The sequence below is a fragment of the Plectropomus leopardus genome, chromosome 6, assembly GCF_026936395.1.
Source record: "Plectropomus leopardus strain MGB_pleo_1.0 chromosome 6, ASM2693639v1, whole genome shotgun sequence".
NCBI classification, from domain to species: domain Eukaryota; kingdom Metazoa; phylum Chordata; class Actinopteri; order Perciformes; family Serranidae; genus Plectropomus; species Plectropomus leopardus.
Window position 1 is genome coordinate 3,491,320 of NC_142181.1, and position 27,254 is coordinate 3,518,573.

The following is a 27,254-nucleotide window of genomic DNA, read 5'->3' on the forward strand; positions in this document are numbered from 1 at the left end:
GTCCATCGCGTCCTTGTGTAGTGTTCTTGTAAAGCGTCCTTGGGTCCCATGAAAGGCGCGATATAAATCCAAGCTATTATTATTAATCTGTTTGTTCTCATTCTCTATGTGCAGTGGAGTATGGTGACATATGTTTGATCCATATTTTTTTTACAATGTATGCCTTTACAAAAAACTTCCCATGGCCCTGTATGAGTGACAGTGGGCTGTGTGCAGAAATACAGGAGAAATTGCATCCCATTTTGATTCAACAGCACATTGTACCTTGAAATATGGGACGATTCCCTATTTTACAGGACGTCTGACAACCCTATAGCCTCAGAGTTGGCAACACTGTCATAATAATTAAATTGCACACTTCCCACATCGTCATAAAACAACATATCCCATGATTCTTAGCTTCTTACAACGCCCCATGGGAGCTGTAGTTGTTAAATAACAACAATACAATCCTCATTTTATCTTTCTGTTTTGTCAATGTTGCATAATTTCAGTGTTTTTGGTCACTTTTTCCTCGTTTCCATCAATCTCATCAAGTGTTGTCTTTCAACCATTTGAACTTACGTCATGATACCGGAAGTAAACAAACCAGACGAAGGAGTCAAGACGCTCATGAGACCTCCGATCCCGTGCCATGACAGCTCGTGCAGGTTAATGTTTTTCTCTTTTACTTAAACAGGGGGGAAAGCAAATATATAACTAAAAGACGCAAATTTAAATCTAAATCTCTGCCCGCGCTGTGTGTTGTAGCTAGCTATGGTACTTCCACCTGTGGGTCCTAGCCATAAGCTACATACCTATATTTAAAAAATTAGCAATTTATGGAAGACGTGTTTTTTGGCAGAGAATGACCACTCACAGGAGATTGATGTCGACCTTAACCAAATGGCTATAATTTTATCTTTATTTCGGCATGAATGTAGTACATCAAAACACAATTGTGTGTTTAGTATTTCGACTTGTAACGTATGCCTTCGCCTTTCATTTCTCGTCCTTCACTTCCGACGTTAATTAACCGTGGAGGGTGGATACGGAGGAAGTCTTGAAACGTCAACTAAACCGTAAAGTAGCTATTATATTCAAATATATTGCTGCAGGTCGAATAATTTGTATGCCGAATGTTTTGTTAATGTATATATTGGAGTATATAAGCTTTTTAAAACATGTGAATTCGGCGTTTGCGCGTCGTGTAACAAATAAACAGTAAATTGTTACATTTTTAAACGGGATTTGGTGACGAGTTTTCTCACTCGAACAGATAACGGTAAAAGTCGGGGATAACGTTAGTCATAGGTATTACCACGCCGGTGGAGGTTTTTTAAAATACAATAAAAACATATAAAGAGAATAATAATGAGTCTTAACATTGGATGGAAAACGTTAAATGGTCAAACATGTACCGATAACATCTGTCACCGAGACATCATGCTAGCAGCTAGCATGAATATAGTTTGTTTTTGCAAATGGTGTCAATTAAATTCATTGTTCACTATTAATGAGATCAACTGCAGTGACGGCAAAATTAAGCAGTGTTTTATAACACGGTATGTAATAATCCAGGTTTAATATTTTATTGGATTGTCTGATATTGATGTTGCATATTTCTGAGTACATTTGTTTTTGATTAACCCTTTGAGACCTGGATGGACAACAACCTTTGAGCCCTGCACAAATTGGTGCGATTTCTTTCAAAAACATTAAGAAAAATGCAACTTGGCATGAAAAGTTCCACAAATAACAAGAAATAAGTACATTTCAAAAAATATTTTAAAAGCCAGAGAAATGTTGAATACTTCTTGCAGATCATTTCACTGTTTATTTCTGGCCCCCCTCCCCCCAATTTTACACATTTGTTAATTTGCTTATTACTAATTTTTGGGCAATTTCTTCCATGTTTGAAAGACATCAAGACAGTTTGCTCATAGTTCGAGAGAGTTCACTTCTACCAAAAGTTCTAGTAAGATATCAAAACCATGGAAAAAAAGGTAAAAGTAAATGAGCAATTAGTGACCCCAAAATTAGCACAAAAAAAGAAGTAAAAATCTCAGACCTGAAATAAGCACAAAAAAGAAGGAATGGTAAAAGAATAAAACAGGAAATTTATTTTTAAAAGTGATATTAATAATAATAGTTTTCTGTAAGTTAATTTTAAATGTCAAATTCTGAGAATTACAATTATTAATGCAATTTTTCCAGAATTATGTTATAATTTTAAGGTTTGTGTGCTTGTTAAAGATGTTTATACACAGAACAAGGAAACGGATGTAGATCCAGGTTTCAAAAGGTCAATGCTGATAACGTATCTATGCAGCTTCACAGTGTGTTTTTAGTGTTATCGCTAATCTGTACTCTCCGTTGGTTTCTGTTTTTCAAGGTGTGATGTCACTCTGGCATGAATGACCTCCACGTCTCCTCCTGAGGGCGCCAGGCCAGCCAGTAACCCCTCCAGTGCCATGGCTGAGGTGTTGGGACAGAGGAGCTTGTTAGGCTTCGGTGTGGTTTTGGCATGGCTGGTGTTGTTCCACCTGCTGGTCAACATCTGGCTGCTGTGCGTGTTCACCAGCCTCCTGGTGGTGCTGGGCGGCTGGCTCGGCTCGCAGGCCGTGCTGGAGTCCAACAGTGTGGTTCACCTGGAGAGGTTTATCACCCTGGAGCAGGTACAAGTTCATTCAGCTGTGGTTTAGTTTCACTTTCCATTCGTAGACACAATCATTAATATTTTATTTGGTTTACTGGAATAAGATAATCTTATCCTTGCTTGCTTTTGGGAAACGGGGGCCCGTATCGCGTTGCAGTATATTTACACTTATTTTTTCACTGCTAAATTTCAGGTTCCACCATCTGTGGAGGATGAGCGTGACTTGGACCAGGAGATCCACAACACAGTGAGAAAAATCATCAGGGACTTTGTCACCTCCTGGTACTCCACTGTGTCCTCTGAAAGCGCTTTTGAAACGGAGGTCCAAGAGGCCATGATCTCGATGGCCATGGAGCTGAAAATACGCGCAAGACAGCTGGACAGGAAGGTACTTCATTTCAGTGTTGAAGCTTTTGCAGAGTGATGCAATGTGCTTGCCTGCATGTTTTGTAAAAGGTTATGCTCTCTGGTTTCTTAAAAGTCATGTAGTCTTGATTCAGATAGGTGTTTAAGTTTAAATGTATCACTAAACATTAAGTTTTAAGGTCTCTGACTGGCCCGAAATGAGGCAAAAGTGGTTTCTTATTTGTGATCTGTGGGAATTATGATGTGTTTTTAAAAATAATTTGAAATACGTGGCAGGCTGTAAGCAGATGCATAAAGCCTATGGCCTTTTTTACCTCGTGACCACTAATCACAGGTTCTGGCCATCCAAGGACCCCTCAGATCCCCTTTGGATTTTTTTTTTTGCGGCTTTTGCCTTTATTAGAGGTAGGACTGTTTTTTTTATTGTAAAACAAAAGACAAAAACTGACAAAACTAATAAACATCAACATGACAGAACAGGTCAGGTTTAGGTGTGAAAAGGGGAAAGAGAGACACAGCCTCTGTACATTGGGTGCCTTCAGAATAGGTTGTTGTTATTGTCTGTTTCTGTAAGCCACAGATACATTTGCATGTAGTTCAAAGAACTTAACACACATTTGAATTTTGAAAACCTCGGACGGTCTTTAATGCGACATGTGCAACCTGCAGGAGCTGACCCAGAGGATCCTGGATCTGTTTGGCTGCCACCTGCAGGACTACATCCGAGCCAAGGAGCTGGTGAGCGAGCGGAAAACGCCTCTGACGGACAAGTGGAGCAGTGAGAGCGAGCGGCTGTGGAAAGCGTATTCCAGCATCACCACGCCTCATCTTGCCATGACCAGTGACGCAGAGGAAGTCAACTACACCAGAGCAATCGTAGATTTGTTGCTGCACATTTTGGTGCCGTCGCCTCACTTGGAGACCCGCACTGGACGGTTTGTAGTTGGAGAGCTCATCACCTGCAATGTTTTTCTCCCTCTTATTGCCAAACTGTCTGACCCTGACTGGTTAAACAATCTCGTGATTGAAATATTCAGCCAATCCAGCAAACCAAAGGAGCCAGTAAGCACAGGGCCACCAGATTCATCACCACCGCTCCCACCGCCGCCTCCCGAATCTGAGCCAGCTCCACTACAAGAAACAACACATGTAACTCAAAAGGAGAATGAAGTTCCTCAACTAAGAGCCGTGACTGAAATGGTTAATGACACAGAAACGCCAGAGCTCGCCGCCTATGATGTGATTGACTCAGAGGATGTGGACTGTTCACAGAACACCACTGAAGAAGAAGAACCCACGCTTTCCTTTCTAAGGCATTACATGAGAGGAAGCAAGTCGAACCCATTTTACCAGGAAAATGACTCGGACCTGGACTCTCCTTTGGGGGACTACAAACAGAGTTCCATTGATTCTCTGGTCATGATAGACCAGGAGGAGGGTCTGGATGACAGACAGAAGGAGTCGCTTGACAATAACGGTGTGGACCTGGAGGATAGTCCAGTGGATGGCTCCTGTCCTAAAGTCCTGGTGAATTCAGAACCAGTAGGTCATCCGAATGGCTGTGACCCCTCATCTGTAAGGACAGCAGAGGGGACTCCTGGCAGCCTCCAGGACCAGGACAGGGAAGGCGGATCCCCTTTAGTAAACCCGGCCAGAGAGCTCCTCCTGGGAGTCGACCAGACTGGGATTGGGAACCCTAATGAGCTGACTGCAGTCAGTCCGCTGCAGGGCTCTTCACCTTTGCCGTCGTTCAGTTTTGAGCCCCTGAGCAGCCCTGATGGACCAGTCATCATCCAGAACCTCAGAATCACTGGAACCATCACAGCGAAGGAGCACCGCGGCACCGGCTCACACCCCTACACTCTTTACACCATCAAAGTAAGGAGACCTCAACATCTGTATCTGCTTCCCCTTCCTCTGTTCAGTATTCATTATGTTGTTTATCTGTAATACTAAGCTTGGGTATAAATGATATAAAGTATAAATATTTCATACCTTTCATAGGCATTTTTCTTTTTTCTTTTTTTTTAATAAGGACCCTAAGTCTGGAATAAAGGATTAATTGGGAATCTGCAAAATGTGACAAGCCTTATACTTTGTATTGTTGGTTTTTTCAGTATGAGACGGCGATGGGCTGTGAAACCCCAGGAGGCATCCAGCCGGGCTTTGAGGATGCTGAAGTTGTACCGTCAGGTTGTGAGAATCCGTCGCCCGTTCAGCAAGTGGCCTATCACATGGTCAACAGACGATACAGCGAGTTCCTCAACCTGCAGACACGGCTGGAAGAAAAATCTGAACTGCGGAAACTCATCAAAGGTAGAAAGGGTGGACTCAAAATCATCTTACAGCATTTTTGTTCATTTCAAATTTGTATTCAAAACCTTGCGATTTGTAGCTACCAGTGTACACGCTGGCTTAGTTTGCCTTACGCCTGGACCACTCTGCATGCGTGAGCAGGGCGTGACGGCAACCTCGCCGAACTGCAGAGCTGCCTGCTGTTATGAGTACTGTATTTCAACATTTAAAAGCACATATTTCGCTCATTTATGCAGACTTGCAAGCTCCTGCATTGTCAACAACACGGTCCTGCAAACGTTTCGAAATAAAATGCTTTGTGTCAACAACTGTTAGGCTTAGGTCAACAGAGATGTTGTCCGAGGACTTTTATTTTGAATGTAGTTTGTTGTATTTCCTTATGTCTTTGACTGATAAAGACGTTGAATCTGTAGAAAAGGGAGATATAGAGTCAATATAATTATCAAAACACAATTTTTACTGTCTATTTCTGCTGACCACTGTGCGTGACATGCAGAAAAAATGGGCATGCCGGGCCTGTTCAGCACTGCTCACGCAGGCAGTGTGGTTGCTCTAACTGGTTAACATTGGTGCAGAAAAAAAACCCAACACTAACATGCTGCTCACACAGGCAGTGTGTTCCAGTCTGGCTTGGAGAGTCTTTGCATAGCCTAAAAACAGATCTGGATTTGTGGTTCAGTTTGATTGATGTTTGGTACTTGAGCCAAAATCGAGGATTTTATTGTAATCTGACTGACTGCTTCAGGCGTGAAAGGTCCAAAGAAAATATTTCCAGACATGCCGTTTGGAAACATGGACAGTGACAAGATAGAGGCCAGGAAAGGACTTCTGGAGACCTTCCTAAAGGTCAGTGGATTGATCTTGTATTTCATCAATGTAGTATTTGGAAGCCCCGTGTAACATTTTGGGCTGTTTTTTTTATCTCTAAGGTTGTTAAAAAGCATTTTGTCCTCTTTTTCAGCAACTCTGTGCCATACCTGAAATAGCCAACAGTGAAGAGATGCAGGAGTTTCTCGCTCTCAACACAGACGCCAGGATTGCCTTTGTCAAGAAGCCTTTCATCGTGTCACGCATAGACAAGGTTTGATTTCATTATGGCACAACTAATACATTGCATGTGCAGGGTAACGACGATAATCAGACTGTGGTGCGATGCCATAAATACAAATGCAACATGATAAAACATTCATGGATGGTTGTAAAGTTGAGTTTTTTTACAAGATAAATATAAGCTTCTGTCGGGTTCATAGTGAGTTTGTACTGCAGTTGGTGAACTATGTGTGTTTCTGTGTTTAGATTGTGGTGAATGCCATTGTGGATACCCTGAAGACGGCATTTCCTCGTTCAGAGCCTCAGAGCCCGACAGAGGACAATGAGACGGAGATAGATGCCGGGAAAATGAGTTCTGACAAGAAGAGCAAGTATGACTCCAGATATCCACGCCAACTCTTATCCACATTTATGCCCCAAACACAAACCCATTTAGAGAATCAACAGAGACATTTATTTGGGTTGGTAGGTGATAAACAACTGGCACAAAGGAGGTCTGCACACTGTGGAAGATTTTGTAGATCGTTAACTTGATAAGATGAATAAAGTTTGGAGCCTACAGTGTGCAGACCTCGTCTCAACCCTGCAGTGAAGTATTTTTTGTACACAGAGGTGGGCGATAAATCGAATACACTCGATGCATTGCAGCTTATTCCACGTGTGACAAGAAGTGACAGTTTCGTCACATTTTGACCGTGGAGAACCACTGCGATTTGCAAACACTGTTAATAAATGAACTGGAGAGCTTTTTGATTCTGATCGCGACTATTTAGTCATATTTTGCGACCACGGAGCAGCAGTGCGACTTGGAAATCTTTGCAGTTTATGAACTGCAGAGCTGTTAGTTTGTTTCCAGCTCACAGTAAACGAATCCTCACACCGCTGTTCCAGTTTAACTTTCTGATAACATCCAACTGTTGACCAGAAGCTTTAAGTCGAAGGCAAAAACATCAACACATCCGGCCCGAGACGAGCCAAGTCCTTCAAAATAAAAGCACCATGGGATCTGCTTTGATTGAATTAATTATAACAATATTTTTTATAACTTTATTGTGGCAGTACTGTATTTAACTCTATACCTTACTTTTTTTTTTACCAATATAACAGCATTTTTATTCAACTTTATTTTGACAGTAGCTACTTTATTTGAAACTGTAGTTCATTCAATAATTTTGTATGTAGTTTAAAGTAGTTAAGAGGTGATTTCAAAATATTGATATATATATCGTGTATCTTGATATAGCCTAAAAATATCACGACATTACTTTAAAGCCATATCGCCATCTTGTTCTGGAGCTTGAAAAGTGAGAAGCTTATTAAATTTGCAACCAACTGCTGTTTTCAAGATCAAGAATAAACTCCCAGCTATACATACCAAATTTAAAGGCCTAGACACACCAAACTGACATCAAAGAAGTATCAGCAACAAAAGCCGGCTGCTGCAAAGCCTCACGTCCCTCATGTCTTGGCCAAAAAGTTGCACATGAACACAATCGTCTGTAATCGTCATTCAAAAACTGACTGTATTTAACATCTTAACAGTAGTTTATGTAACTTTATTTTATGGCAGTAGGTACTTTATTTTTGTGGGTAATGTATGTTATTTGTTTGACTCCCAGGTCTCGTCTGAAGTTCTCCAGTAAAAACATGCCCTTAATGAACGGCTCGGACATTAGACCGCCAGTTTTGTTCAGCTGGGAGCAAACCAGCACAGTAAGTAAATCACATGTCGATGCACCGCTGATATTTGTTGCTTCAGTTATCAAGTGACTTTTCTAGAGCTGATTCAAGTTTTACCTGGTTTTACCACCTTCTCTCTGTTCCCAAAGGTGTTAAACGGGATGTCGCTGGGAGATCTGCAAGTCTTTGTCACTGAGCAAGAAAACCTCACCATCAGAGTGGAGTCAGAGCGGGAGGACAGTCCTGTAATAAGACGATTCGGAGGATATATGGATGACAGCCTGAGAGGAAAGCACAGTCAGGAACCAGGTAAGAATGGGGGGATTAAACTGTGAGACAAAGTACTCACTCTGCCTGATTTTAGCTGCAGTCAGATTGTCGAGTTTGTACTAAGATCAGAGGACTTCAAAGTACACAGATTAAAACTGTATCACCGCCATCATCACCCTCATATCCCTTTGCTACCAACATGGAACAGGTTTGTTGTTCCTGCACCAAATGTTGAATTGTTGTGAGCATTTTAACCAAAAATAAATTAGACAGTCTCAGGGCTGGGTAATATACAGCCTTTAAAATCTGTCTTCCTGATTTTAAAGGCTGCAGTAAAGTGAAGTAATTTTCAGAACATATGTTCTGCTTGTTTTAAAACTTGCGTTCACCCACTTAAATCTTTAAATTTTACATTACTGATGATCATCAAAAATCTCATTGTGTTAATATTTTGTCCAAGTACAAATAATCATCTCTAAAATATTATCACAGTGTCTATATCTACGTATTTCTTCATGTTGTGACATTTGATTTTATTGCCCAGTCCAGCATTTATAAAGCTTTTGAGGAGATTTAAAACATTGTGATATATATATATATATATCGTGATATGGCCATACCGCCCAGCCCTAGACGGTATATAGGCTCTACGGTCTCACGGTATACCAGGGTATTAGAAATCCATAGGGTTTGTTTTTCAATCCTTATAAATACTGGTGCTCTTTCTATTAAACTCATTGTATAGTATGTAGTGCACAGCACGCACCATCAGAGCTCAGTCCTTAGCCTCTGCTGCAGGAACAGGCAGCCGAGCTGAAAGACGCAGCGACACCTAGTGGTGGAGGGAGAAGTTACAAAACTGTAAACAAGCTGGCCCACCATCCTACTGTTTACTTTAATTCTGCACTGTGCAACGCCCTCTGCTGATGACACATCCTGCATAACAAAGGTTTCACTCAAAATCGACAGGAACGCACACTGTTTTGCTAGATAGCACCAAAGTTTATGGAGTCTTGAACGTAATCGGTTCAAGAAGCAGAGCTGATTTGGTATTAAAAAGGTATTTGTAATAGGGGTTAACCAATATTGGTTTTTCAGGGCAGATACCAATACTGATAATTAGTAATTAATGATATGTGGAACCAATATGCATCTACAATAAAATTGAAAATCTTTCTGTCAATATTTAGAATTTGGAATATAACAATTGCCAACACAAAACTTTGTTTAAATGCCTTTGGCAAATATCTGATTAAACTAGATCTCTCAGTATTATATACAGCAAGTTTTCAGCAACTTCTTCATAAAGTCAAGTGAAAATTTGAATAAAAAATAAATAAATAAAGATCGCTCTCTGAGAAAAGTTCCTCCCATGCCAACACTTTCTTTGCACTTTGTAATGAATTATTTTTATTGACAATCATTGAAACAAAATGCAGATGCAGATAATCACCAACACAGCAGCAGTGTCACAGGACCATCTGTGAATTCTTGGTGGCTTCACGAAAATTTTAGCTGATGACTTCTGTCTAGACTGGTGGAGGAGTCATCAAACCACCGTTAGCACCAGAAGTTAGGCTTATATTACCAAATATTTTAATTCAGGTAAAATCTAATTGTGAACTTGACTCTTAACCTCCTGGCCTCCTGCAATATCTCTCCAATCAGCATGTCTGACTCACCCTGGCTTTCATTTTCCTTTGTGTCTGACCAACTCACTGACTCACTGACTGTTGTGTCCTCCTGCTTTCCCGTCTGCTTCACTCGACCACTTTCCATTCTCTATCTCGCCACAATTACAGCCGGGGACTATCTGATGGAAACCACCTTGTTCCATATTCCAGTCACTCATCAGATTCATCAGACCGGCTCCATATTTTGGCAGCCGTTGGCATGCTGCTGCAGCTGAAGGGACAGATACACAAAGACGTGACTTGGTGTGACGGTCCTTTTGTCTTTCCTTTCCAAAAGCTTCCCGAAAGCCTTTATTAACACCCGAGTTACTGGCATGGGTTGAATCTGTGTGGGAGTACATGTGATCGGGTTAACGTGCAGGTGGATGCAGCTCAGACAATGCCTGGCTTTGGTCAACAGCCATCTCTGTGAGGGACGGAAAGTTGATTTAATGATGCTGCTGTTTAAATATTATATAACTTGACTCTTCTGACAGAGACAGAGACAATATGAGAGTGTGTGAGTGCGAGGAAGCAAGGCCAGAATTGAAAATGAAACAAACACTGCTTCAGTTGTAGACTTGAGTGCAGACAGTAAGATGAATCTATGACAGCTGTTTTATATAAATGGATTAAATGTGAATTCAATGCAGCGGCATTACCAGAGTCCCTGCGGAGCATTAAAAAGTTTTAAACGGCAAAAAAATTAATCAGTCAGAAAATAAGGCCTAAATTGGTCTTAAAAAGTACTAAGACATAAAATGTATGATTTTTTTTCTGACATTGCATTTTTAAATCTCAAAAATAACAGGAAGCTTTAAAAAATTCATTGAATACCACTTGCATTGCTATAAATATTTGGGCAAAACTTCTCCCTATCCCTCAGTAATTTGTATGAGGTCTTTTTTTTTCATCATTTTTTCTCCCGCAATTGTGGTTATGGTGAAATCCGTCTTAAATTTCATTCAAAGTGTAACTGAAAAAGTCTTAAAAAGTCCTAAATTCAACTTGCTGTTAGCTGTAGGCACGCTGATTATGTGCACTTCAGAGACGAGTAAAATACAAACTCCAGTTTAATTTAACCTTTGGTCTTATCATTACTTCATCCAGGTTGGTAGGTTGGCAGGTATTCTGCATACCAGTATGCCCCAAAAGGTTCTCACTTAAATTCAGTGGGGGATCGGGGTTTTCCAGGACATTCACACCATGTCACATCAATAGCCACATTTACACGCCTGCTCAAGTCGGGAATAACGCTGTTATGCTGCCTCGCCATTATGTATAAAAGATACAGTCGCCGTTGAAAACTGCCCGTAATACCACCCAAAAGCTCCTATTCTGGCTAGCGTAAACTCCGAAGCCAATAATGTTGTGTTAAATGTCACACCTGTTGCACCTCTTTGGATTCCATGATGCCAGCATGCTGTCTAAAATCACACGCTGGAGCAGAATCATGCCGCCTTGTTTTGGCTCTGTGTAAAAATACAAAGGAGTCATAAAGATGGGACTTCATAGTGGCTCTTTAGCGTGATCTCTCTCTCATCAAATAAGTTCTCTGGTGGTTTTGCATTGCACCTTTTGTTGTTGGACTCATTTTAGACACAAAAAAAGGATCAGAATGAATGCAGCAGAACCAGAGGGGATGGAGGTGCAGGTCCTCGAACCCCATCAGCTACTGGTCTAAAGAAGATTTAGCCGATGAGGCCAAGACTGCGGTCACTGTTTACAGCCTGATTAGCACATTGAGATGCTGCACACACAGGCATGGCTCTCTGAGAACAGATATCAGTGCAGAAATAAAACTAATAAAAAGCTAAATCATTGTCAGACAATTAGCCGATGCATTCTAAGGTTGCATGTCGGCCAATGTAATCATTCTGTTTTTCTCTTCACACAAACAATTTACCTTCATGCAACCACAGAAAATAAAGAGATGATTATACAAACAAGCAGAAAGACCAAAAAAAAAGAATATTTACAGACAAACACATGTTGACTTGGTTTATATAATTAAGGAGTGAGAATAAGGATACTTTATGTTCTGATGGGGGTGCTGGGAGCCCAACACCCCCATCATTTTTAAGATGGCTCTTTATTTTTTATATTTATTACTATATTTTCATTCTTTTTTTTATAATGTTTTTAATGTGTTTTCACTTTTTGAGTGAATGGGAGCAGCATCAGTTTTCTTTGGGATAAATAAAGTATCTATCATAAGTCATTGAAACATATTTAAAAACATATTTACCCAAAATCAAATAGCTACCATTTTTCACTATTATTTACAGGAAAAAAATAGATTCTGCATTCATTTGCAGATATCTGTTAATAAAAATTAATCCCTAACTGTTTTGACTCAACTCTTAATTGGGATTTCTCTCGCCATCCACCGCGTTACATCATGTATCATCGCCGCTCCATCTTTCCCCATCACAGGGAATCACCATAGGAAAAATGGATTATATCACGAACATCATATGGAAACTATCTCTGCATTTGCTCGACATTGGAATGAGACATTCCCTGTTTAATTGAATCCAAATTGCATTTCTTCCTTGTTAGGCATCTGGTCATTGTCTTTTTGAAGGACAGTTTTTTTTTCCAGACAGTCCGGGTGAACGAAGGGTGAATGAGGTGCCTCGTTCTGACCAGACCCTAATGTTCCACTGTAAAAGTAACCAGACTGAGACTGAGATCTAATGTGCTACTTTCACAGCAGATATTTAGACGTCTGAACACCTCCAAGGTTCAGTTAGTGCATTTACAGTACATTAAATATTTATAAACCAATACCTAATTTTAAATTTAATTCTGCACGGTGTTAACAACACTGAAATTAAAGCATTTAGATATATATTTTTCTTTTTTTGACATATTTTTATTTATATATATATAATAATAATATTTTTTTTTCTTTCTTTCTTTTTTAAAAAAAATATGTTTATATATGTATTTTTTTTCTAAAGTAACAAATCATACTTTGTAATGTTTGCCGTTTTTCATTTCCCTCTTTGTAAAAGGTTATTTCAAATTGTTCAGTTTCAAAGAAATTAATTGTTCATTTTAGGATCTAATATTTCAAGTCCAAAACTTAAGCTCTAATCAGACTGGGCTGGTAAAAATCAGACAAAAAATTCTGAAGTTGAAAAATTAAACCTTGAGCATTGTTTATCAAGGATAAGCATTCAGGCTTGAATTGAGTTGATTTCTGCACAGTCAGAAAGGTCAAGTTCAGTCAGTCACATGATCCAAGAAAGAGAAGTACAGATGAGAGGCTGGAAACCCCACAAAATTCTGAATTTGTCAAAAAAAAAACCCAAAATAAAACAGGTTTTTGAAATCGCAAAATTAACTTTTGAATTTAAAGACCACACGAGTCAAGATAGATGGTAGATCAAATACTTCAGTGCAATGACAAATATTAAGTAGTGACTATGTTTCACAACTCAATTTCCAGTTGGTTATAAAATAAAATGTTGTCTTTACTTTAAAACTGACACCTCTATTTTTGTGTGTGTGTGTGTTTGGGTGCATTTTTTTTGTAAAGGTGCATTTCTTCTCCCTCTTGCAACAGTTCTTGGTTGCTGTACATAATACAATTTATTACACTTAACTACACTTTATTTATTTAGGTACACCTGTTAATTTTAATGTTGTCCAATGCAGCTGCTCTGTCAAAAATGATAACGTTAAGTGTTGACTGACACTGTCAGAGGTGTAATTTTAACTATTTGTCAGTATAATGCAGCGCAGTGACACACCGCTTATTAAGATGTGAGTGATAAACCTGTAATTAGATCAAGACCTCTTGGAAAGTTTTCACAAAAACTTATGTTATACATGTTTTTTGGGTAAAGCATGATTCAGATGTGTTGTAATGAGTTGTATTAGACTGTGTAATTTACCTAAAAAAGTAAAGTGCTGTGTCTAGGTCTCACCACATGAGGGCAGTGTTAATAAATGTATGAAGTGGGGTGCTGAAAAGTATTTTTCTGAAACAGATGTTTGGTTTCAGATATAGATACATGCATCTGTCTTTCAGCTGCTTCTTTTGCATGCTTAACCTACATACATACACCACTGTGTACTTTGAGTATGGTATCTGATTTTTGCCTGTAACATATAATTATCTTGCAGTGTGCAGTAGTGGGTTGTGTTTTTCTGAATTTGTCTGGTGTCTGTGCACAGCGTCTGAGACGGCTCTGGCTGAGGTGGCTCTGAACATCCTGTGTCTGCTGATGAAGGAGCAGTGGAGCTGGCTGTGCACCGAAAACATTCAGAAGACCATCAGGCTGCTGTTTGGGACCCTCATTAACAGGTGATGTGCTACATTCATACTATAAAAAACACCTTGATTTGGTACCACTTATCAAAAGAGACACAGAGACACAGAAGCCAAAACATATTTTTAAGAAAATGGATTTAGATAAATGCATATGATAAGTAAAAAAAGGAAAAACAAGTTGGCAAAATGAAGCAGATTTTGAATTCAGAAGGCTAAATCTGCAAGTAAGTCCAGAGGTGTAGAAATCCTAATGATGTGTTGGCATTTTTGTCATGATAGATTAAAAATGCAACACAAAAAAACATTTAAAAAAATAGAAATAAGAGATGACTGGTAGGCTATATACAAACGTAGGTCAAAAACTTGTGTCAGGTCCTCATGGAAAACAGTAACCAACAGGATAAATGGGAAGGAAATCCAGACACTCCGAAAAGGCGAAAAATGTGAAAAACAAGGAGATTATATTGAGAAGCCGAAAAATGTCAAAATATGACATGTCCCAAAACAGCTGAAAACTGCAAAAAATAGCATGCTGAGGCCCGGCGTTGCACAGAATGGTGCGGCCAAAAACACCATAATATAGCATGTCGAAAAAATGACCGAAAATGCCAAACTATAGAAAGCCTTTATTATGGTGTCTAAATCATTAAAGAAGCCAAAATGCTGCCTGCCAGTCTTTGTCAGGGCTTTAAAAACGAATAGCCATATTCCTCTGAATCATACCTGTACTTAATTCCAACATTGGCATGAAAACATTTTAGTTTTTTAGCATTAATTACGATCTTTTACTGAGAGTGACATGATATCCTGCATCCTGCACTGGCATGGTAACGCTAATGATGTGCAGATAAACTTTAAAAAAGTGAATATTCACTGGAAAATAAAAGTTACCGAACAAGACGCGACACAACCAAACACTGACTCGTTATTACCCACAATGCCCCTTTTTTCAGTGAGCTCTACAGCTGCACTTCATAAGCGCAGAAAGACGATGCTGTAGTTTTGTTGTTTTTACTTACTTTACCAGGGATAACCCGCTCAATTCAACCCGGCTTCAGGAAACTGTGGAAAAAAAACTAAAATGACAATATTTCAAATTTGGATTGAGGCTAATGTCTGAACATTTTTCATGCCTTTTATTATCAGAATCAGAATCAGCTTTATTGGCCAAGTATGCTTACACAAACAAGAAATTTGATTTTGGTTAGCTTTGCTCTCAATGTTCAGGTATTAGACATTGAATATAAAAAAATGAAAAGTTTTAGCTAATATATACAAATCCGTGTGCATGTAAGACCCTAAATTACATATTAATTACATATTAAGAAAGGTTTTTGGTGATTTGGGCTTCCCAGTAAACCTGACTAATGCTGCCACAACGAGGCAAATAGTTTTCTGTCTCTTTAAACAGCGGTCGTCTCTGGATGACTGTCTTCTTAAAGTGCTTTAACAATCTCCTCTGCAGCAGAGAAGTGATGGAAACTTCTGCATAGTAGGGGGTCGAGTCTGTGGAGTCTGTGGACTCAGCCAGGTCAGGACATGAGAACACGTGGTTCCACAGAGACGGCTGTTTATGAGCTGGAGAGGGGACTCTGGAGCATGCACGTTATTTGTCGATAGAGCCAATATTTCAGACAAGAGTTGACAAGGAGCCTTTGCAATGATGCATGTTTTAAAAATCAGGTAGCATCACTTTCCATGCAGCACACCTATTAATCACTCAACAGAAACTATAAAGAAATGCGCTGATCAGAGGAGCTTGCTCTTAGTTTTTTTAATTTTTAACATATTTTTATTTAACTTCCACACAACATAGCAGGAAGACAACAGTGGAATAAAATAAACCCATATGTGTACATAAACATAATACAGACAATCAGCTGCATACTGAGACTTGCAGTTGCACAAAATAAAGGCCCACTGTGATTGGCTGCAAAATGATGCAAGAAAATAGGTAAACATAACTTAATTTAATTCATTTGGAGTTATATTTAATGAGGCAGGGTCACAGTTTGGCTAAAATGTGCTTCAGATTCTCACAAATTTATCAGAAGAGCCATTTAATATAAATCTCAGTTTGAAACGCTGCATCACCTCCCTCAGCCGCTGAGGCCAGCTTCTTCCACTGGAGCAGGATCGATCTTCTTCGCTCTTACTTTTTGAATAGTATGTCGTCTTTTCACTGTCACATCTGTTGTGTACGAGTAGAACAGACGTGCATGCGTGCTCCACTGTTTGGCCCTCAGTGAAACGCCTGACATCGACTCCCCAGACATTTGTCGCAGATAGGTATACCTCCTGCTGCCAGTAAACAGAACATGCAGACAATGTTCTCAGGTTCTAGTGTTTGTGGTGTTAGAGCTGCGACCTCACGTTCCCCTGGGGTGTCAGTGCCGGAATATCGTTTCTTCATATTGATACTGGTTCCTCTATTTTAAGCAGCTCCAAGTATGAAAGGCCTTGTGCTTTTGTTCGGCCTCGTCTATATTAGGCTGCAGTCTGTCAACAGTGGCGTGACAGCTCTCAGCGCGGCAAGTGTCTCCTCTCATCAGCTGGTTTCTCTGTGCAGAGGAGGCAAGATGCTCCAGACTGCTGCAGATAGAAACACCACCTATAAGACTGTGGTATTAAGTAGCTTTATGTTCTTTTTTTTTAAATAAATGCAAAGTAGTGTTTGGTAAGTAGATGAATTAATAAATGTGCAAAAGTAAAGCAGCAAAAGCTTACATAAAAATTAAAATTACATAAATGCCTTATATAAAAGCCGCCCTACCAAAAGGAAAAAGTGATGTGAATGAGGGTTCAAATTGTTAGCGTATGTCAGGGTGTTTTAAAGCGTCTGGGCCCACAACCTTTGGGCTTCAGCCAGGATTTACTGATGGTTACCAGAACCATGCCTGAGTATTACGGGATGCGCTACATCTGATTAAGAGATACAAAAGACAAAGCAGTAGCAGTTTTAGTGTCCATTCCAAGCCAAGCCTTAAAGGAGCTATTTGTAATTACCAGCCACCCAGTCCAACTGATGGGGAGCTGCATTTCACCCTTTAAATGTCGCTTTACTGCTGTGTCCATGCAGCCGCAATTTACAGTCATCAGTCATAAATAAATGCAACTCATTACTGACAGCAGAGCAAGAACACAGCAGCAGCAAAATAAGGCTTTTGACCTTCATTTTGTTTGTCTTGATTTATTTTATTTTATTTTATTTTATTCATTAGCAACATTAAAAACAGTAACAGAAAACAGGACAAATATATATATATATATACAAAAATAATACAGCCAGTCAAGGTTGCTAGCATTTATTTTATTTTAATTTTAATTTTAATTTTTATTTTATTTTATTTTATTTTATTTTATTTTTATTTTTATTTTTATTTTATTTTATTTTTAATTTTAATTTTAATTTTTATTTATTTTAATTTAATTTAATTTAATTTAATTAGCAGTAACAGAAAACAGAGCAAAAAGCATACAGAAGAAAACAGGGTGCTGGGGGCCTAGAAACCCAAATTAGCTTTAAAAAGGTCATACAACAAATTGTAAGTAACACATTAAATTACATACTTTGATGCACGCGATATACGCAATGGGGTCAACAACAAAAAAACAATGATGTGATGATGTTTTGGCTACATGCCCATGACCGTCTATAAATGAATGATAATTGGCTATGTGTGGTACGCCAAAAAGAGGGATGAAAGTTTTTCCCTCCAGTCAACATTTTGAAGTATTCTTGGGCAAGATAACCGAACCCCAATGTGCTTCTGATGGCTGTTCAATCAATGTGTGAGGTCTGGATCTTCAACAGGCGGTCTGTGGCCCCAAGGAGGTCCTCAGAATTGCTGCAGAGAGGCCGCAAAATTACAACTTATTACTTTAGTTAAAGGTTCAATTAATTTTTTTCTAAAAGTAAAATGTGTCTAAAAATACAGATAAACATGGATTCAACATATAAGTGATAAATGGGTCTATTCATAAAACCTCTTCAGTGTACAACCTGAAACTGTTACCCATGAACCCTTGTGCAGCTGTGAGCTAGCTGAGGCTAAATCACCGTGCAGCACCTTTTTCTCCGCATATTGACCAAATAGCTGTATTATTATTCCAAGTGTACGGACATTCGTTAGAGCCACAGTGGATGGATTTGTAACTTTTTTGAGCAAGCGACTCCTACGTACCATCTACCTCATAAACCACAGCTGGAAGTGCTTGTTTACAAAAAGGGGGTGCAGCTTCTCAGTTAGCGACTGTGTTCAATGAGCATTTAAAATCAGCTTGAAATTGAATGTTGTATGTATTGTTGTCCAAAGTATTGCCATAATATTGTTTTGATGGTACCAGTGATTTACACCCTTAGTTGAGAACCGCGTCCTTAACTCATACACTCTGAATTTCACCGAGAGCAAAAGACCTTGTTGTGCTCACTGTTGGTTCCTTAAAGTTTTTTACTCACTAAAATTTCAAGACCACAGAGAAAAAAAGTCCAGAGAAGTATAAGTAAGTTTTTTGCAGGGTTTTTTTTGTGTTTTTATTAATAAACTGATCATCAGAATGATTATTTTTTTATATAATGTGACAGCTGTTTGGTGGGAGGCAAATAGAAGCTGCAGGCAGTAGAAACCTCATCCATGCCAGTCCACAGATGTAGTGGATACATCTGTGTCAGAATTTAATTTTGAATTACAAGTGGGTACAGAAAGCATGTGTATGTGCGTGGGAGATGAAACCAGGACCCAACAGGCCAAATCTGGGTCTGCGTGCATGTGTGTGTGTGTGTGTGTGTGTGACAGGTCTGGCTGGAAAAGCCGGCTCTCTGCTCCTATAAATGGGGTCCAAGGCGAGGCTCTGGTTTGGGAGATGTCTGATTTTTATGGACTGGAAAGTGGGACAGTTTGAGATGAATATAGTCTCTTAGACGGCAGTCTGGATGGAAAATCCAGCTGGATCCAGTGTCTAGATGTACTGTAGATGTAGACGAGTGCAGCCACGTTATGTCAACATCTCGAGCATTGGTGGAGATACTTTGTGTTCTGTTTGGTTTCATGTGTCTGTAAACACAATGCTTCCTATATTTGACAGAAAAAGGTGAGTTGGTGATCATTTTGAGGTAAACATCCTGCAATACTTTGAGAAAAGCTAGCTGAGAACTATGTCAGCGTTCAAAAGCGTGTGACGTCAATTCCATAAATGCATTTGTGACAGTGTTAAGGTCGGTTTGCCCCGCAACAGAATGAAATACGCCCTTTGAGACTCCATTACATATTTTTCTGTGGTAAGTACGTGCCCTGGCTACAACATTGGCTGCAATCGTGTGGTGGAGAAAGTGGGTTAGTGGCGATGATGATACAATATAATGATTGTAATTAATCAAATTGCATCAAGTGGTTCAGGTTTTCTTGGCAAGCGCTTTTGCCATTGGACTGAGTTCAGTAAGACACTGTAAGTGTGGAACATTCCCCCTGCGAGTCCAGAGGACACGTCATATCGGCCGACTTTTTTGCCCTACTTGGAGAATGCACAGGTGCTGTTTGTCGGGGCACCTGTGCTGCCATGCCGTCGGTTTAGGCCTCCACACCTTCGAAAGCTGTTGCCTGAGGCATTATGTTTTTAGGTTGTCCATCCTTCTGTCCCATATCTCCAGAAAGCCTTGATGGACTTTCTTCAAATTTGGCACAAACGTCCACTGAAGGATGAACTGATTACATTTTGGTGGTTAAAGGTTAAAGGTCAAGGTCACTGTGATCTTGTCTTTCTCATTCACCTTAACATGATATCTCAAGAACTCCTTGAGGGAAATTCTTTAAATTCGGCATAAGCATCCCGTTGAACTCAAGGATGAACTTATTACATTTTGGTGGTTAAAGGTTAAAGGTCAAGGCCACTGTGATCTCGTCTTTCTCATTCACCTGAACGTGATATCTCAAGAAGTCCTTGAGGGAAATTCTTTAAATTTGGCATAAACATCCCGTTGAACTCAAGGATGAACTGATTACATTTTCTTGGTCGTGGTTTAAAGGTCAAGGTCACTGTGGTCTCATCTATCTCATTCTCCTGAAAGTGATATCTCAAGAACAAGTTTAGGGAATTTCTTTAAATTGAGCAAAAACTTGGATTCAAATATGAATAAGTTACATTTTTGTGGTTACAGGTCAAGGGTCAAGGTCAGTATGATCTCATCTGTCTCATTTGCCTGAATACGATATCTCAAGAACACTTTCAGAGAATTTCCTCAAATTTGGCTTCAACGTCCACTTGGACTCAAGGATAAACTAATTAAATTGTGGTGGTCATGGGTCAAGGGCCAATGATCAAGGTCAATAAGATCTCTTCTGTCTCATTCTCCTGAATGCAATATCTCAAGAAAACCTTGAGATAATTTCTTTAAATTTGGCGCAAACGTCCTCTTGGACCCAAGGATTAGGTGATTTGATTTTGGTGGTCACAGGTCAAATATCAAGATCACTGGTATCTTGTCTGTCTCATACTAGTGACAGCAATACAGAATTTCTTCAAATTTGGCACAGTCATCCACTTGGTCTCAGGGACGAACTGATTAGATATTGGTGGTCAGAGGTCAAGGTCACTATGACCTTATTAGTGATTTGATTAGTGATTTGATCTGATTTAAATTTGGTGGTTGAAATTCAAAGGTCAAGGTTACTCAGACAAATATACTACTCTCACACAAAAAATAAATCTTTCTGGCTATTGTATAGACCATCTGTGCTGGTTAAAGATGTGTGGAAGCAGCCATGTTCAAGAATTTGTAGCGTCTTTGCAGCAACATCCGTATTTGAAGCATTATAAACTGTCATAGCCGCACAGGACTACGAGCGGACGTAGAGGTAAACTGTAACTGCAGCTTGACTGGTCTGCGGAGGCAAACCACAGCAAGGCAGAAATTCCAGTCCTGGTTCGTCAGTGGGGTAATTGTTGGTTTTAACGGGCTCCTGTATCTGTTTGCAGGCAAGAAAGTCCACTCATGAAAAGACCTACAGAGCATCCCAGCAGGGGGAGCTAACATTTTTAAGACACAAATTACAGTAGTAAAAAAAATAAACAATAAAAATAAATATAAAAATAGATCAGTTAATAATAATAATAATTATGATAATAAAATAGTAATAATAATAATGATGATGATGATGATGATGATGATAATAATAATAACAATAATAATAATAATAACAATAACAATAATAATAATAATAATTACAATAATAATAATAACAACAACAATAATAATAATTTAAAAATCAATAAAATGAAATATAAAATAAAGATAATAATAAATAAAATAAACTAATTATTATTTCTTCATGATTTAAATACATATTACTGTGATTTGTGTCTTAAAAATGTTGGCTCCCCCTGCTGGGATGCGCTGTAGGTGTTTTCATGTCCTGACTTATAGCTGTCCCCACCTGTGGGCTTTCTCTGTGATATTGAATGTAAATGTAAACGCTAAAGAAGGACGTCTTGCCCGAAACGTCCATGTGGCAATAAAAAAATCCTATAATTGGAGTGCTGTCGTGATCTTGGCTGCACTGATATCCACTTTGTGGATTCAGCACCCAGTCTCAAAAAGTTAAACTGCGACCGACGTTGTGTCTTATTTTTACTTGCGTATTTGTTTACAACTTGTTTAACTTCACCGAACTCCATGTGGCACCTCTGCTCTGCCAGTTGTTTTCTGCACCTGTCACACAATGACATGATTCTTTATTTTTACTGCCTAAAACGGCATATTAATACTTCCATAAACAAATCAATGGTACCACAAGTCCTCGCTGACAGCTTGATGATGGAGGTGAGGATGAAGCAGGGCATGGAGGATTTAGAGCTTGTCAGCAGTTGTCATAGAGAGCCCTCCGACTCTCTCAATCTTTTTCTTTCGCTCCTTCTGTCTCTGCTTCAGCTACACTGTTAATTAATACCCAGGGATCTCTAACTGACATCCAGTGGCCAGCTTGGGTTTCAGCCGTGGTGAACAACAAGTTGTTTGGCTTCAGGGAAAGTGGTTTCGCTCTCGCTGCTGCACGATTTAGCCTGTGACCACATTGTGGCATTTGGCGAGAATTCTGAAGATGTGGTCAGGACTCCAACATTAACAAAATATATAACACCGCCTCTTATAAGTAGTATGTTTTATTCACCGTGAGTTGACTCACGTGCTTTTTCACAATTTGTTTTTCAATTTTTGCAGTTGGCTGTTTGCCTTTTGAAAGCAGACGGTTTGCACAGAGCATGTGCAGATGGATTGCTTCAGAGCACTGGAGCACGCTTATCCAATAACAACAGTCCCGAATGTTAATCTGGCTATTATAGTCATTCCTAATATGATGTTTTCGCTACAGGCTCATGTAGATGAAATTATAAAGACCACGTCGTCAAATACAGTTTGTATGAAAAGTCATAACAAAGCCAGAGACTATAACTTTCAAAGTAGGTGGTTTTAAAGGCACATTAAAACAGTGTTCAGGGCTCTAATAAAAAACAATATGAGCTCATGGGCTGCAAACTTTTGTTTTTTGTTTTATATTTTCAGGTGCATCTCACAGTCTTCATCAGCAGAAGGCTCTGTTATTGTTCAGTTATGGATAGGATGAGATCATGACATAGCCCTCTGGCAATACTAGTACCCCAAACTGATAGCCATACCAGAAGAGTACATCATTTGATACTTAAAAAAAAATAAATAATAATTTTGACGACCATCATGTGAATGGACAAATGCAGTTGTGTGAAATACCACCAGATAACACAGGTGTGTGGTACGGCCGTGCTTGCAGTACTCTGCACTCGACTTCACCGCCTCACAGATTGTACCGTCTAAACGCTGTAAAATCTGGTTTTCTTTCTTAAAATAATCTTGGAAACAATTACATTGAAAGTGGGAAGGAAATAAAACTGTTGATCATAATCCATGTTTACTTTATTTTAAATTACGAAACATACTCAACATTTAGCTGTATTTACTTAATTTTGTAAAGTTGTTGCAACTTAGAAATGACACGTGTAACTATCTTGCTCTTTCAAAGTGTTTGCAACTTCAGTAAACCAATTTAGTTCAACTTACTTTGATTGTGACAAAGAGAATTTAGCCAAGTTACAAGATTGATGAGTTCTGTTTTGTTAACATGTTTAAGAAAATACAAATATGATTGCAACCAGCAGAATGCAGATATATAGCAACTTAGTTTACTGAAGCTGCTAAAACTTAGAAATATTGATTTAATTAGACTTTTAGACTTATTAGACTTAGACATTTTTAAGTTGCAACAACTTTGCTAAATCAAGTAATTATGACTAAATTTTAAATAAACTAAAAATTCATTTTTTTTTTTGCCATTTAGGTGAACCTAAATTAAAGATGGCAGCCAAACAAACCCCATAGGTCATGAGTTGGCCTCGGCAACAAGAAAAAGTCTTAACTACACGCCATTAGAGTCCTAAAAAAGCAGGTTTAAAACAAAGGCACTTCAGGCGCATGGGAACCGATTTCTCCTGCTAAACAGCTTGTGCTTCCCCCAACTGGGCTACAATTCCATTAATGCAGATTTAGGAAATAAAATGTAAAAGAAATCAAAGATACATGACTCTTATAATTGAATATCTTGTTTTGCATTTACGTAACCTTCGTATCTGCAGACGGCCACTGCAGGAGCTACATTTTGAGCTTCTAGTAACAAGTGTGGCACACTTAGAAGAGCATTAATTTAAAATTATTTACAAATTTAATTCAATTTTGCTACCATTAGAAAACCCTCATCGGCTGTTATTCATCCTTTGTGAGGCCGCTGCATTAGCAGCTCAATTCAGGCTCAACTAAGGACCCCAGCTAGCTCCATGCCGCTGTCATGTGTTGAGCAGATCCATATGTAGCGATGTTTACCCAAGTCAAACGGCTCATTTGCCTGGTAGTCTGCTGCAGGCTCGCCGCCATCTCCACCAGGGAGACAGAAAAAAGTTCAAATGAATCAGTCCAGGCTCTCTGGTCTAAAATTACTGCGTGTCCGAATATGTATCAGCAGATATTTAGTTTGAGGTATTAGCAGCATGTGAAAATAGTCATGTGTGTCTGACTTTGAACACAAGACTATTTTTAATCGCCTAGGTGTGACCTGCTGTTGTTCCAAGGATTTACTCTCTTGTTTCATTTTGGCACCTCTCTGTGACTTTACATGTGTCAGAGCAAGATTTTTTTTATCATGTCTTAACATAACAGAAAACCTCATGCCGTGTTAATGTGAGGACCTAATGACTCTCAGTGACAGCGATGTGGGGAATCCAGGGATTTAAGTCTCTCTTCTTTAAACGATTGGCCCAAAAACAGAGATCCATCCTCGACTCGGGAGGATTTTTGACACCGCTGGTTGTTTTTACAGTGAGGACGTGATACCAGAGTCCTCTGCTGTTTTTCTGCTCCGGTGCTGTTCCTTGACGTATGGCTTCCCGGGGCCAGGCGTGAGGTATAAACAGAAAAACCCTGCTTCCAGGCTGCAAGCGTCTCCTGTCAGCAGGAATTCTCAGGCTGAGTGTGCCGGTGGTCAGACGGGTGACAGATTTGGTATTGGTGGGAAGAAGAAGAGGGTGTGTTGGATGGAAAAGATGCTGTTACATAATGGTGCAGGCTATCTATCAGCCTTTGTGGAGTGGAGGAGGTGCGACGTTCCTGGACAAGCTGTTCCTGAGATGAGACAAATTCAGACGCACTCCTCGCGGTGGGATCAGACCGTCTGAGTGCTTTATATCTCACCCCGTGTTTCAGTTGGAAGTGCGCCCTGTGTCATGTCACCATCACGTTTGCTCGGGGCATTATTCCGTTTATACATCGACAGACGTTTCTGAAATATAAATATTGTCTTCCATTACAGGCTAATAGTAGTCTGCAGTTGCTTTCCAATTCCTGCAGACCGATGTAATCGTCTCAGGGGGACATAATAGGTCAAATACCTAGGTCACTTATCGTGAAGGTTATGAAACACACTTAAACCCCCGTGTGCCATCAGTTAAAGCTTGTCCGCCTCTGTGTCCATTTATCCTTATTTAGTGTGAGTTGTAGGGACACCAAAATCCTCCCTCCCCAGGACATGAACTGTCCACACTCTTGGTAAAGTTAGATGGAGGACAAGTGCCGCGTGCTGTCGGGATGTTTGCAAAATGAAGTGACCCTTTGGCCCCTCTACATCCCTGGTGTCTGTTTCCACCGCTCACCTGAGCCTGGGGCCCGGAGATGTGGCTCCAAAGTCATGGTTGGTCTTCTGTCTCCAGAGACATACTTGTGCAATGACATCTCGTCTGCCGAAAACTGTCTGGAGGCTTCTTTTAGCTCAAACAGGACCTGGTTATACTTGCCTGTGTTTGCCATAAATGGTAACTAAAATAAATCCCAGCGGAGTCCAACACATTCATAGTTGTTGGCCAGCTCAGCTGATGTTTCGCGTGTATTTGGATTCTCTTGCGTCACTGATTATTGGTTTTCGGCCAAGTATTTGAAGCATCTTCGCTTCATCTTGATTGTCTTGATTGTATCACGTAGATTCGTGGCGTTGAGCCCAACAGTTGTTCATTTAATCAGTTGTTTCAGATCCTTGAGCTTGTGAGTGTAACTGGACTCTCTCACAACTCTCAAAGAGCGTCTAATTGAGATTAAAACAACACAGTGTGCGTCACAGCTAAAGAATTTAAGTCAAAACTAGAAAAGCACGTCCAGTAGGGTACAGAGGCTGTATGCACAAAGCCTCTAAAGCCTCCTGCAGACTGAGAGATGACCTACATCTATCGACGTAAAAACGCACGGACAAAACATTGTTGGCCTGTGTCATCCATCTACGCCACTGTAGCAGTGATAGAAAAACAAACAAACAAATTGAGCCCCTCGCTATAGCGGCATTTATGTGTGTCGGAAAAAGTCTGAAGAAGAGGAGGAGGAGAACGTGGACGCGGTCGTGGCTGGGTAAAAGACGTCAACTTGGTATGCGAGTTTTGCAATGAGAGTCACACAGTGCGATGATCATCCAAAATTTCTGACACTGTCAAAATCTTATCCCAGGCTGTCTTTGATGACACGACTGTGACAGCCGTCCTTGAGCCTCACTGTGCTGCCTGGACCTCCACGTCCAAAGATATGAGCACGTTTCTTTAACGTTGGTCATCTTTTGTCTGCGATGTCCCAAAATCGCTCAGTGTATACCGACTTAAGAATTCTCCCCGGGAGCCCCTAACTAAGCCTGAAAGTTTCTAGCAAGGAGTCTTGATTCAAAACTGCTTTAGGACATTTCTCAGAGCAAATCTGAGCAAGGAAGGAAGAGAAACTTTAACCTGAGTGAGGAGGTGCTGTTGACCCCGTTGCTTGGTATGGTGCATTCTTTTAACAGATGTGATTGGTTGTCACAGACATGCTTTTTTGTTAGCCTGCGTGGTGTGGACATCCAGTGGAAATAAAATGAACTGCGTCACAACATGAGACTGTGAGACACGTTTTTGTGTGATCACTGCTGCTCTGAAACATTTTCCCAGTTTCCATTGTTGTGCACTTTTTAACTCAAAAAGAAACTTTTCGGAGGCGTAGTCGCTGTAAGAAATATAAAGATCTTAAATCAAAGATCTGAGTTGGTTTGCAAAGAGACTGAGTGGCCAGTCCTTTTTCACACACAATCAAAACAGACATTGGATTCATTCTTCTTGATTTTTCACCGTTTCCTAAAATCATCTGATCGTGGTACCATGAAAACGTTTTCTCAATAAAGAGAACTTTAGATATCCTTTTTCCAGGATGATGATTAACTTAGCTGAGTCATACACAAGATAAGACAAGAAATGAAATATAGAGTAGCGTGTGTGGTATATGTGAAAATATGTGATTAATAATGACGTTGCTATAAATTTCCACCACACCATTAATCTTCGACTTGTGATCACTTAATTTCTGGCGTTACGTCATTGTTGTGTTGGGTGGAAGATGTGA

The 27,254-nt window shown here is 39.7% G+C and overlaps 1 protein-coding gene across 2 annotated transcripts in view; it reads left to right on the forward strand.

Moving 5' to 3' along the window:
• The first annotated feature begins 534 nt into the window (after positions 1 to 534).
• snx19b (sorting nexin 19b) overlaps positions 535 to 27,254 on the forward strand; it is a 53,254-nt gene continuing 26,534 nt past the window's right edge. The window contains exons 1-11 of one of the 2 annotated variants that reach the window (XM_042486228.2): positions 535 to 650; positions 2,375 to 2,657; positions 2,832 to 3,026; positions 3,674 to 4,882; positions 5,122 to 5,320; positions 6,066 to 6,166; positions 6,282 to 6,401; positions 6,617 to 6,741; positions 7,990 to 8,083; positions 8,200 to 8,359; positions 14,182 to 14,311. In XM_042486228.2, coding sequence (XP_042342162.2) covers positions 2,397 to 2,657; positions 2,832 to 3,026; positions 3,674 to 4,882; positions 5,122 to 5,320; positions 6,066 to 6,166; positions 6,282 to 6,401; positions 6,617 to 6,741; positions 7,990 to 8,083; positions 8,200 to 8,359; positions 14,182 to 14,311 — 2,594 coding nt within the window. In that variant the 5' untranslated portion in view covers positions 535 to 650; positions 2,375 to 2,396. Of the gene's footprint in view, positions 651 to 1,012; positions 1,062 to 2,374; positions 2,658 to 2,831; positions 3,027 to 3,673; positions 4,883 to 5,121; positions 5,321 to 6,065; positions 6,167 to 6,281; positions 6,402 to 6,616; positions 6,742 to 7,989; positions 8,084 to 8,199; positions 8,360 to 14,181; positions 14,312 to 27,254 lie in introns of those variants that run through there. The other variant, XM_042486229.2, reaches the window with a different exon arrangement.